Source organism: Juglans regia, chromosome 14 (genome assembly GCF_001411555.2).
Source record: "Juglans regia cultivar Chandler chromosome 14, Walnut 2.0, whole genome shotgun sequence".
Taxonomy (NCBI): domain Eukaryota; kingdom Viridiplantae; phylum Streptophyta; class Magnoliopsida; order Fagales; family Juglandaceae; genus Juglans; species Juglans regia.
Window position 1 is genome coordinate 10,183,780 of NC_049914.1, and position 13,170 is coordinate 10,196,949.

A 13,170-nucleotide genomic window follows, 5' to 3' on the forward strand; every position below is an offset into this window, starting at 1 on the left:
CTATAAAGAAATTTTAAACAATGTGAATTACATATTATATAAAAGAATGGGTTTGTTAGTCTCGAGTACATCTGACATAATGATTTAAATAAAATAAAAATAAATAAAAAAGTCAATAACTTATTTGTCTGAGAAAAGAAAATACAAGATTAAGAAAATACAAAAAATTATGATTAAAAAAAATCTAAACTTCAGTAAAGTATGAGCATTGGTCTATATCCATATTAGATTATCTATTTACTCTTTATATAATAATAAAATATTATTAATTTTTTATTTAAAAAAATTGAAACAAAAAAAAAAGAAAAGAAAATGAGTACACTGCCAAAATAAAAAGGATATGAAAAAAAGACGTAATTCATGTGTGCCGCGGGACTATTAAGGGTCTTTTGGTAAAATATGATCCTTGATTAAATTTTACAAGGAAGCTACACGTCAAATGATCAAGCGTCTTAAAGACCTTTTGGTAAAACATGATCCTTCATTAAATTCTATAATAGAACTACACGTCAAATGTTCAAGAGTTTTAAAAGCATTTTGGTAAAACAAAACTTAACGAACTTAAAGGAAAAACAAAAAAAATTAATGGAAAAACAAAAAAAAAATTACTATTCACAGTTAGATAACCATTTATTATAATAGAATAGATATATTAACTTTACCGTCCATTTTAAAATTTGATAGGGTTGTGGCCATCCATTAAGTTATATATTCAATCAAAAATTATATTTACAGTCATTTTTGTGTACTTCTTGTACATTCCGTTAATATGATTGCATGCATCACTTTTTTCAATATAAAATAATTGTTTTGGCAAATTACATTAATAAAATATGTAAAAGTAACTGTATGTAGCATAACTCAAATAAAGATAAGATTTTAAGAAATGTGCCACGTTTACACAACAATAACAATGTATCTTGATTAAAAAAAAACAATAACTTTGTTACGCAAGAAAATTCTATACACTATACTATTATTCTATTTTTATGCCATTAAGTATGATATGTCACATTTATCACCATTAAATAATCATTTAGTGTATTTTTTATCATCTAATGGTGATAAATGTGTTATTTATTATTTAGTATGATTATTTATTGCATGTTTTTTTATTATCTAATAATGATAAATGTGTTATATATTATTTAATATGATTATAATAAGATTAGAGTATGTTATATAACATTACTCTGATACGGCAACAATACACAATAGAAGAAGAGTGTTGCTAGTGGGATGAATATGACAACTACGTAATATATTAGATGATTTTTTACGGTGATAAATATGATACATTTTATATAATAAGATGAAAGTAAGATAATAGTTTAGTGAAACGCTCCCAATTCACCGTCGTTTTCAACATTCTGACCCTTCGGCATCTTCCGTGAATCTGAGAAGACACTGAAAGGTATTCAGTGGCGTCTCTGAGAACTGGTCAGACATTTTGCTTGCGCGTAAGATTCCCATGGAGAAGGCAGCAGTTTCTGCTAGTTCCAAGGCCAGTGAGCCTTCTCCTCCTTTCAAGCTTCTCCTCTCCTGCCCCGCTGGTCTTTCACCATCACAGGTTCTCAAAACTCTCATCTTTTATTTCTTAATTTATTCCTTACATCTGTAATCTGTATGCATATTTATTCTTTAATTACTTTATTTTTTTTCTTTACAATGTGGATAAGGTATCTGTGGTTTTTGATGAAGCGTATGATCGGATTCGCCACCCGGACACCTACTTAGAAAATTCCATTGCTGAGGTGATCCTGAATTTTCGAATTCATTTACTGATTTATTCTGATGTAAAAACTCCGTATTTTTTCTATTTCGTAATTGCATAAAGTTGTCGATTCAGCGAAATTAGCTGACTTTCTGGAAATCGAATCAGTTACTGTATTTTACATTGGATTTTACATGTGCCCATTTGAGTCTGTTAGTACCTTAATGGAGCTATTTGTTTTCTATTACAAATTTACAATCAGCTTGAATTAGTTGCATTATAAGAGACCGATATGTGTTTTTTCTGTGTTGATGGTTATGTAATGCGTGTTATCTTATCGAGAACTTAATAGACGTTCTGTGTTTCCATGGAAATCAAATAATTTTCTTATCTATATAGTTCACTTTTTCACTGTTATTTATTTCTTCCTTTATCTTTGCTTAGATATGGGATCAAAGGGTTCAGATAAACAAGTCATTGTTCAACGGCACAAAGTTCCGGGTATGTGTGCCTCCTTGAGCACTTCATGCCATGTATTGTCGTTTACTTTGTAAACTAACAACTTCATCATAATAAAATAATGATTAAATTGGTTTATTTCTCTGCATGATGCAAATGACTAAGATGAGTATGGGACCGTTGTTAACCAAGGGCTTAGATGGTAGCATTCCTACTTCCTAAAACTTATGTTTATGACAGTTGAATCATTTAGAGATCATAGCCATTTTGTTTCTGGATACAAGATTTTAACATTTTCTTCTTCTTCTTCTTCTTCCTCTTGACGCAATAGGCCAGTGACTATAAAATAGCATACGCTTTTTCTATGATCCTGCGGAATCTTGCATGTAGTTCTTTATTTTCTGAACCAAATTAATTCCATAGTTTTTTTTAAATAAAAAAGCTCACATAACATTCCGTTCATCAGTACCTTCCAGGGTGAGATCAACACCACAGTACATCCCATGACAAAAACTCATGTAAGGCATATACAGTCAGTCCACTATTTTATACAAGATACAAAATCTTATTTACATCTCAAGGGAAGAAGAGCTGATTTTTCGACTACCAATTGCCCTCTCACTCCCTTTGGAAGGTTCGGCCCATCCAGAAATTCCTATTGACCCCTGTGCACCTGCTTTAGCAAAATAGTCCACCACCTGATTGACTTCCTAATAAAATGGCCCCATGACAGAGAATCATTGATAATATCTCTTAATAAAATGGCCCCATGGCGAGAGGTGGTTGAAAGTGGAATAAAAAACTTTCGTTTTTACGAAAGAGGGAGGAAATAGTTTTCGTATTTCTGAACGTAGCAAAAGGATAGCTAAGCTCATGTGTCTAGGGGAGATGACAGCTTCGTGGGTGGCTAAAGGGATTGAGGATTATTTAGAACTTAACTGTCATGAAGTTTTCTTCAGAGAGCTAAGGATGGGTAATGGAGTTTTTATCATTCAACATCATGTTAACGCAAGGGGCAGTTTTCTGCAACTCTCAGAATTCCGGAATGGAAGGAGGACAAGTTTGTTGGTGATTCCGGAGGGCTCAAATGGCATTGGATGGAAAGGTTTTCTGCAATCCCTTCGAAGTGTTATTGAGTCCAAAGCCACTACTCGAAGTGGGGAGTTTGTTGATGGAAAAACAATGGGAAGGCCTTCCTTAATCAAAGGCACTTCGTACGCTACGGTGTTGAGGTCACTGGCGGGTAGTCCGACTGGGATCAGCTCAGCGGCAAAAGAAAAGGGAAAGGCACTTGTAGGAGACAAAGGCCGTCAGGTGACATTGAGAGAGGTGGATGGGGTCTTGTGGGATGTCAAAGCTCAATTGAAGGGAGTTTTGGAGTATGTGAGAGATTTGATGATTAAAGTGGATAAGGGGCTAGACCTAGTTGTGGGTTTTGGTGGTGGGTCGAGAATGGATGAGGGAGGGCGGGGGGTAGATCCTTCGGACTTCAAGGCCACAAGTGTGCCGGCAAAGGGCGTTTCAACACCGTCACAAATAGGGTCGTTGGACGCTGGCATCTTTGTCCATGCAAGTGTCACTATGCCTCCTGAGGGAGCTGTAGGGCCTCAGTCACCAATTGCAGATGGGGTTGGTACTTCTGTCCAGGGTTCATTTATGGTTGAAGACAGGGGTCCCTCCAGAGTCTCGAGTACTTTGGAAGAAACAGTCGAGCCTCTTTTAGAAGATGCAAATGGGGTAACAGAAGATAGTGCTTCCCCTACCTATTCTTTTCCTAAGGGAGCAGTAGGGTCAGACAAACTGGCACGGCAAGGATCTTCAGGGGGTGGAGCAAATACAAGCAATGTTGATGGAGGGGAGGAACCTGTAATGGTGACAGAAACAATGGACAACAACCATATAGTTGTCGAGCAAACATATGGCGGGAAGGAAATTATCGGTTTGTCGTTGGTGCCTCATGTGGGGGAAGGTTTAGAGTCGGGAGTGCAGTTGGGTACTGTGGCTGGGGATAATGTCGTTCCCTTGGTTTCTCTTCCTCCAATAAACGATATAGTAGGTTCACCATCAGATTGGGTTCTAAATAAAGTTAATGGGTTTCAGCAAATCTTGGGGCTTTCATATGGAGAACATGGAGAATATGAAGACCAATTTAAAGCACTACTCACTACGATTGAAGCAAGCCACGCGCTTGAAATCAAATCAAATTTTAAGAAAGCAAGGAGTTAAAGCATCTTTCATGGGCAATCAACTACGATGCTAAGGGAGGTAGCTCAAGTCGAGGGAAAACTAAGGGAGGGCATTGTGAAAACGTTCTCGTAGTGGGATTTTCGGGTAGAGGATTAGTTTTACGGAAACAATGGACTGGGGTTGGGGAGGTGTATTACATTCCAATTCGGGTTTTTGGTGTATTTTTGGATAGGTTTCATGGGTTTTTCGGGTCATTATGGGCTCTCTTGTATGGGTTAGGTGTTTTCTTGTATACGTCTAGTGTACTTGGTTACTCTTTGATATATATATATATATATAATATTATTACTTATTAAAAAAAATATATATCTCTTAATAAATCCTCCCAAAGCTCAATCAAAACCCAAGAATCCTCCCTTTCCTCTCCAGCCAATAACAAGAACTTGAGAATCCCATTCAAGTTATACTGCCATAAGATGCAATCTCAAAAATAATTGAACCATCTGACAGCTCTCAATTCCGCTAAGGTATTAGTACCCACACCATAATGAGTGGAAAATGTTGCATTGTAGGATCCACACGCATCTCTAATTGCCCACCTCCCCCACAAGGCCCAGGATTGCCATTGGCATTTAGTAAAGCCAGAATACCTAAGGCAAAACCTGTAGCTTAGGTATCTTTCCCATTAGAACAAGAATACCTAACCTTTGCAACAGCAACATCTCCCTACACTTCGGCATCTTAACCTTTGTAACTTTAGAAAGAGCCTCAACAAGCAATAATTTCACTTTAATGCTTGTAGTCTCCTTCTTTTCCAGTGTGTTCTCCATTTGTGTGCTACACCTCGTCAAATCGAGAGGTTTGTAGTTGAAAAGGCGAAGCACTTTAAGTGCTTGGTTGTAGAATAATCAGACCATAGTGAATTACCATAGAAAAATCTCCGAGCTAGTTCCATATGCAGAGCTCATTGAACTAGTCCCAAGCCATGTATACCCAAACCCACCACCAATGGTTTACAACCCTTAGCCCATGCCATCCATTTTTTCTTAGCCTTCATATTCGCCTCTCCCCAAGTGGTGAAGGCCTTGGTTTTGGGGTATTACTCTCTTCAAGGTCCAAGATTCAACACCTCATAAGTGCAAACAATCCTTTGGGGCCACATCTCCTAGTGAAAAGTCAGCGATTTAACCAGTTCCGTGTAGGAAAACTTTCGTGGGTGCAGTGCACGGGACTGGGGTACACTCTGCAAGGGTGGGTCTAAAGGGCCCTGCCTTGGAGAGGTTCCCCGACATCAAAGAAAAAAAAAAATATTAGCCTCTCCCCAGAAAAACTCAGTAAATAATCCCAGAACCTCTTGCAAAACTGTCTTAGGGGTGTTAAGAATAGATAATGAATGTATTGGCATGCTTGACAAAACATGCTTAATCAAAATCCGCTTCTCTCCATAGGATAACAGTCCAGACTTCCAGCCATCCATTTGTTTCTTAATCTTCAGCACTAGAAGCTCTAACATAGAAGTTCCAATCTTCTAATATGCCCGGGTATACCTAAATATGTGCAAGGATGGCTCCTTAAAACCAGTATTATACATCGCAATGGACTTCCTTACTGCAGAAAGTTTTGAGAAGAAAAATCCAGCAGATTTTGATTTATTCACCAACTGACCGAGATCCGTTCATAAAGCTGCATAACCTCTGAAAATGCTAACAATGAAAAGTTTCCTCCATTTAACCGTAGCTTCAGTTGAAGCATTTGATGCAAGTGGATGTGCCACAACCACATGTTGGACATCTGAAATAATATAGGATTCTTTTTCTCAGAAATATTATAGAGTCGGATTGCTTTAAAGTTAACCCCATGTTTTGTATCCATAGATTTATCTTAACTAGTATACTGTATTCGTTGTTTTGTACAGTATGGAGGAAACGTCTTGCTTCATGGAGATGGACCTAACCAAGTTTCTCGCGTCTGCCTCCGCCTAGGTTTGACAGATTACAGGTTTCTCTCTCTTTCTGTGGGTACCTGGGTGGCCATGTGTGCCGCTGTGCATGTGCCAACTTTTCCTGATAAATAATAGAAATCCATGGACTGAGTTTAGATGTAATATCCTTCATATTTAATATTCGTCAGGGTCACAGTATTTAAAAGTGATACATGTTTTACATTTTTTACTTATCAAAATCATTTTTATTACTTATAAATTTTTTTTTAGGAATAAAATTTGTACTTATTTACATTTTTTTTTTCCTTTTAGCAAGTTTAAGTTTTTATTACTTACTGCCGGTGGCCTTAGGTGGTCATTGTTTGAGTAGTTTCTACCTTTTAATGATTTGCTAATTGATATTAGATCTGACTGTCATGCCAAGTTAGCCATTTAGTGTATATAATGTTTGAAGGTTCATAATATTTAAGTTACAAAATAAGTATCCATCTTGAGCACCCCTCTGTTCATGACCAGTGGAAGTAGGTTTGGACAACCACGACCCTTCTACTACTAGAATTCAAGCACTAGTTGTCATCCATGTTCTATCTGAAAAAATTATTTTGTACTCATCCTGTGTGGTTGAGTGCTGCCTTGGTTCTTATTGAGGGAATTATTTAACTATTTGACAAAAGAAGCTCCATCATTTCTAAAGCATATTTTGATTTCAAATGCTTTAATTTGGCACACAATCGGCAGGGAATGCCAGCTCTTAGGAACCCTTAATTAGGGAGATTGGTTGGCAGGCAATAGGATTTTGTAGTTTGAAACATGTGTATTAACTCAAGGGGTGCTTTGGATGACCTGGGAACTGATTAATTCAAATGTGGAGATGCAACCATTCTCTGATAAATACTTGAAAGGCTTTTATTTTATTATGAAAAAGATGTATGATTTATGGTTTTGCAACCACCGAAATGGAGAATAATTGATATTGTTTTGGAGATGTCAATATCAATAGGATGTGCAACTACCTTTCTATTGTCTGGCCTCTGAATTTGTTCTAAACGAGTAAAGGATTGGTTTTCTGCAATATCCCTAGTAGTGATTTTTCTGCAACATCTTGATTCACTTATCTTGATCCATGCTGTCTATAATTGCACTCTTTTCCCAGAGTAAAGATTTTCTGCCATCTTCTTGTTACCAGGACTTTTATGGGGACAAACTTAAATCCTTTGTGGGAAAAGTTCTTGCTTCCGTCAGAAGGTATTTCTACCTAAAGTTGAAAACTTATGTTCTGATTTTATTTTGTCTCCATTTTGTCTTTGATGGTATAGCTGAATTCACACGGCCTAACAAATTAACAAATTATCTGTTGCCATGCATCTTGTGTCCATCTCCCTGAAAATTCAAGTCATTTCTGAGGTGTCAGATATAAAAATAAAGCATGAGATTATGAATACCAAGGAAATGATGTAAGAAATTAAACCTCAATGCACATATCTTTAGCTCTTTAAACTTCTAACATTAGGCTTTAAGTTCATAAGATTATGATGACTCGTGATATGTTACAGTTAAATCTAATTGGGTCACTTATTAGAAACAGCTTTTCTCAATGTTTATCGATGCAATCCAAATCTTTTGAGCATTTCTAGCTTTTATTTGCCTGTAGATGACAGTATTTGTTGTCAACACACTTCAAGTCCACTGGGTAACGGTGCAATAGTGGAGACATGCGACAATAAAATAATTGTGCTGCGAAGGAGTATTAATGTTGGGGAATTTCCTGGACACTTCGTTTTCCCAGGAGGTCATCCAGAGGTATTAGGTTTCGTAATGTGAAAATCTTCTTCCTCTTTTTGAAAGATGGGGGCAGTTCTGCAACACATGGCTTGCAAAGTTGGTCTTTTGCGGAAAATCTGGGCTTAATGGTACACTTTCTGATGGTTGACAGCCCCAAGAAATTGGAATAACATCCCATCAGTATGCCAAGGACTTGACAGAGTCTGAGCTTATTAACCAAAAAGTTTCTCAAGAGATGTTTGATAGCATTATTCGTGAAGTAGTTGAAGAAATTGGAGTACCAGCGGCATCCCTTGTAAGCTCCAGTCTCTTTGTGGTGAAAGTACCTTTTATTCCTGCTTGTTTCATATATTTTGATCAATGAGTATGATTCCTGTCTTTGATCGATTTGTTTATAAATGTGTGTACTGCTTGTGTTTTTAAGTTTATTTATCTGATTGTAATACCTTTGTTGAAACCAATTGAGCAATTCCACTTTGCGCAAGTGGTTGATATTAATTGCTATAGCTCATGTCGGGGTTTATTGGGTTAGAGAAACATGCTTCTTTCTCATTTTTTTTGTTTGACTTGTTATTTAAACTATCTGATATCAATATTTTGATTCTCATGCAGCACAATCGACGTTTCATTGGTATATCCCGCAGGGAGTTGAATGTAAGGCCAGCTGCATTTTTCTTCATCAAATGCAGTCTGGAGTCAAAGGAAATTCAAAAACTGTATTTGAGTGCACAAGATGGTTATGAGTCAACTCAGCTCTATGCAGTTTCAGTGGTTAGTTTAAACTTCATTTTCTTGAGGTGAAACTTATGGTTCATTTTTGTTAAAGATCGAGCGCATAAACAATCATATAGGGACAGGAGCATGGCATTTAGGACTACTCCAAACCACCCCTTTTGCAATGTGTCCCTCCAACCTCCAACTTTGTCACGTTGCATCATCAAACTACAAAAAAGTTACCATGGGCATCGGTTATGACTCGACTATCAAGATTGTATCATGTCACCTATTTTTTGTCTATTTTAACGATGAAATCTTAACCAGAGGCCCAGAGGATACCTTGCAACTTTTTTTATCAATGTGAAAAAGTTAGTAATTTGAGTGCACGTTACAAAATGGATAGTGTTTTGGGAGTACATGTATCGCCCCCTCCCCCTTTTTTGTTCGTGGTAAGGAGGGTGGTTGCAGGGTAGTAGACATGATTTGGAAAATTGAAAATGGTTTTTTTTTCTTTTGTATATATGTAAAGAAACTTGCTTTTATATTTACTGCTGGGGTGCATAAGAAATTACATTTAGCTTAAATAACAATTTCTTGCTTTATATGACACTGTAGATTGAATTTTTTTTTTGGTTTATATTAAGATGTTAATACTCATCAATTTTCTTGATCAGACTGATTTGGGGAACATGGCATCAAATATGCCAGGCTGCCATCAAGGTGGACTGGCTCTCTACAAGTTGATGGTAGAAGCTCTGACAATTACCTGAAAAAGGTTCGAGACTATTGATTAGAGCTGTCAGTTTGTGGTTTTCCAGTAGCTTTAAGTCAGCTACATTTTCGTGGCTTTGATCTCCTTTTGATATGTTTTTAAACGTAATATACGCATAACCATCTTCCTCAAATATCCCAGATCAAATGATGGAGAAAAGCATCAGATCATCCAAAACACAAACTTTTATCTACTGAGGGATGGAGAGAAAAAGCAAAATAGACCATATGTTCTGTCCTTTGATATAATTCATATGAAACCGCATTATCGTTCGATTTTATCTATTTGGCATTGCAATTTAAGGTAAGAACATGGTTTCAGCACTACCCGCTTGGTAAATCCAGAACTTGGGAGCCTACAAATTTGAAGATGTAAAATGTGCTCGTGGCTCTGCATGTGTGGCAGTCACCTATATATAGCAGGACTACCAACCATCAAGTTCCCAAACCCATGTATAGTTGGGAACTTGTACTCAAAATTCATCTAGAGATTATTCTGCCCAGTTGGGCACGAATTATCAGTACTTGCATGTATCTTGCTTTATTCTGAAGCTAGATACAGGCAAGAAATGGACAAAGTAAGCCATGAGATCAGACAGTTTTTTTGTTTTTTCTATAGAAATACTGATTTTCATTCTGGATTTTATTGCTCTTAGTCACACTGGTTGATGCATGCGTCAAATGGTTGACTATGAAGCCACTTAAAAGATGTTATGTAAGTCGGAGTGACTGGAAATGATAAAATCAATGATGAAATTTTTCAGTATCCCATTTTTAATACAAAAATAAAGATGAAAAATTATATTCAACATCTCCACACATCACATACCATACTTTTTTTTTTCTCTTACCAAATATTTGGTATATGGATGATGAGTAGAAGAATTCAATAAGTTTAAGAAGAATAAAATAAAATAAAAATTAAAAAAATTGTGGTGCGTGAGGATGATGAGTAGTAAAACTCAATAAAGGTATTTTTATTGTGCAAATATTCGCTAATATTTACTTTGAGCAGATGAGAGATCTAAACATTGCTTGTAACCCTATAACAATATTGACAGCGTGGAAAAGTAAAATAAAATGAAAAAATTGAACCAATAAATTGGTTCTGTTCTATTATTTCTTTCGACAACTATTACATCTACAAAGAGATTACACGGAAGTAATTCTACAAATTGACATGATTTCATGTGATTCGTTAGATTTATTTTACAAAAAAAATAACTTTACAATTTGATAAATTACATCAAACTACGTCAATTTAAGTGATTACTTTTGTGTAATCAATTTATAACTAAAATATTTTTCATTTCTTAAAAACCGTCCCAAGTTTCATTGCTCCAACTTAGTCTACCTAAGTGTATCCTTCATGCTTCAAGTAATTCTCAACGATTCATCAATTGAACAAAGGAAGCAGGAGATGTAGTTCCCAGAAAAAAGGATAAACAAAACATGACTGTCACGGGATGAGACATCATGTGGGACTCACACGTGCCTATGGAATGGAAATTCCTGGTTTTCTACCATACGAAGAAAAAGAAAACAAAACAAAAAGGTAATCTCCTTTTCTTTCTTTTCTGGGGAGATGGCACCTAGTGGATATTGAGTGAATATCACAGGTTTTAGCATGAAGAAAGGATTTTTCTTTTTTTTTTTATGAGATTCCATGCTCATAGATTTATAATAGTCTTAGGAATGAGACATCAAATTGCATTAAATAATGAATTCCAACTATTTCTACGTGGTCAAAGTTATACGTCATTGCATCAAGGGCCATTGCAAGCAATCTTTTTTAATGCAGATTTTCAAATTTGGCTTAGGGGAAAGGTCTAAATAGAAGCTTCCAAATAGACCAGTCTGGTATAAGTAGATGTCTCTTTTATCTACAAAACTGTGAGCAGGTTACATACTACATGTATAATTAATGCACGTTGAAAGAAGGAGGAGAAGACTGCTATAATTGACTTTGAGACAACCAAAAAGGGCCCGTCCAACTCATCCCATGTAGTAGTTGGGTATGGTCTTTCTGAGCTTAGAGCTCAATTTATTCTTTCTTAACAGTATATATCCACCCAATAAAACTATTCATAATCTTTTAACTGGGGCCTCTGTTGTAAATAATATGAGTTAGACAAATGTATTACATGTCAGAAGGAAAGATCTAACACATTCTGTCAATGTTTTCCCTCTCTTTTTGTAGAGCCAGTTCTCTTTGCAATCACGCTTGTATTTTTCACCAATTTAAATTTCTGTCTCGTCTTACGTGTGAAGCAAACAAAAGATCAGTTGGTGGAGCCAATTAAGTCAAAAGTAAAGATAAGAGGTAAGACCTGGAATTACAATTATTTGATACGTACCACAATCTAGCTGTTTCCAATTTCCCACAACCTTTTTTTGGGATTTGCAATTAAGTAATGTTAGATAGAGTATATAAACGTTATGCAGTCATTTAAAAAAAATTTAATTTTTTAATAATAAATTATTTTTTTTTATATAAATTTCATATTTATTAACTTTTTTAAAATGATTATACGATAATTGTATACTCATGACTGTAAGTATTATTTCTCTTTACAATTTGTTTTCTGTTTAGTTTTTTTTTTTTTTTCGGTTTTGCATTCTAGAGACTTTTCAGATGTGAATTCATGGCCTCATGACATTTATAGTTAAGATTATCAGCAGTAAAAAAGGATGGTCATGAATTGATTATACTAGTAAAGGTCTCAAAAATCCTGCTTTCTTGTTCCCAGAAGACACACTGGACCTCATTCTATTCTTTTGGTTGTATGACCGGTGTCTTAATATGACTGCCTTTTCAGTTACAGCAAGATCAGTAGTTCTTTTAGGCTGTTTTGGAATAGGTTCAGGGTCTAATATATGGCCCCCATTGCCCTTGAGAACCAGACCTCAATCTCCTGCTGATATTGATGGAGCTTTCGACCTTTCCAAGGGATTTTAGCAAGAAAAGTGTTGGGGTGCAAATGTTGTAGCTTGCTTGAATGCTGTAAACTGTGCTATTAAATTACTGCTAAAACCAATGTTGCTGGATGAAGGCTTTATCATCCATGATTCCAGGTTGTGAGTTTGTCTTGAAATTATTAGCATATTCTACAGGTCAAAGAGCCTTGCAGAAGTTGAGAATCTTGTGCACAAGTTAATTTGATGAATGGTTGAATTAGACAGCACCCCCCCCATATATACTTAAGACTTTTATGATCAATAGAAGTAGTTGTCACTATCTGTTTTGATGATCAATTGAAGTGACTTCAAAATTTCATTAATTAAGCTCCCTCACTGTATATAAATCATGCTGATAGCACAAGCAATATTTTCCTTTTAGGTGAGTCAATGGTCAATTTTAAAAGCACAGTCAATGCAAATCTAACTATCCAAATCAAACATTTTAAATTAATTTTCTGTAAAAATAATAATAATTTTCTGTATCATATTAAATCATATGATACACAGTAACATATTATTATTATTATATCTGCCTTGATTAGAATGGCAGCAAGATGATATATACTGGCATTCTGTCTGGCAGTGATTTGGGCAAAGACAAACTGTCTGGAACAGCACGTGCACCACGCATGTGTGG

The 13,170-nt window shown here is 35.8% G+C and overlaps 1 protein-coding gene across 2 annotated transcripts; it reads left to right on the forward strand.

Annotated features, from left to right (window-relative positions):
- Positions 1-1,342: 1,342 nt before the first annotated feature.
- On the forward strand, positions 1,343-10,170 carry LOC108993973 (nudix hydrolase 9). 2 transcript variants are annotated; one of them, XM_018969046.2, is made up of 10 exons: positions 1,343-1,570; positions 1,680-1,754; positions 2,159-2,215; positions 6,276-6,358; positions 7,489-7,547; positions 7,954-8,102; positions 8,236-8,379; positions 8,697-8,855; positions 9,476-9,576; positions 9,715-10,170. In XM_018969046.2, exons 1-9 carry the CDS (start codon positions 1,472-1,474, stop codon positions 9,569-9,571), a joined length of 921 nt encoding a protein of 306 aa, XP_018824591.1. In that variant the 5' UTR covers positions 1,343-1,471; the 3' UTR covers positions 9,572-9,576; positions 9,715-10,170. The 2 variants fall into 2 exon arrangements, with proteins under 2 accessions (XP_018824591.1, XP_035540833.1); XM_035684940.1 differs by having other exon boundaries at positions 9,476-10,170.
- Positions 10,171-13,170: the final 3,000 nt, after the last annotated feature.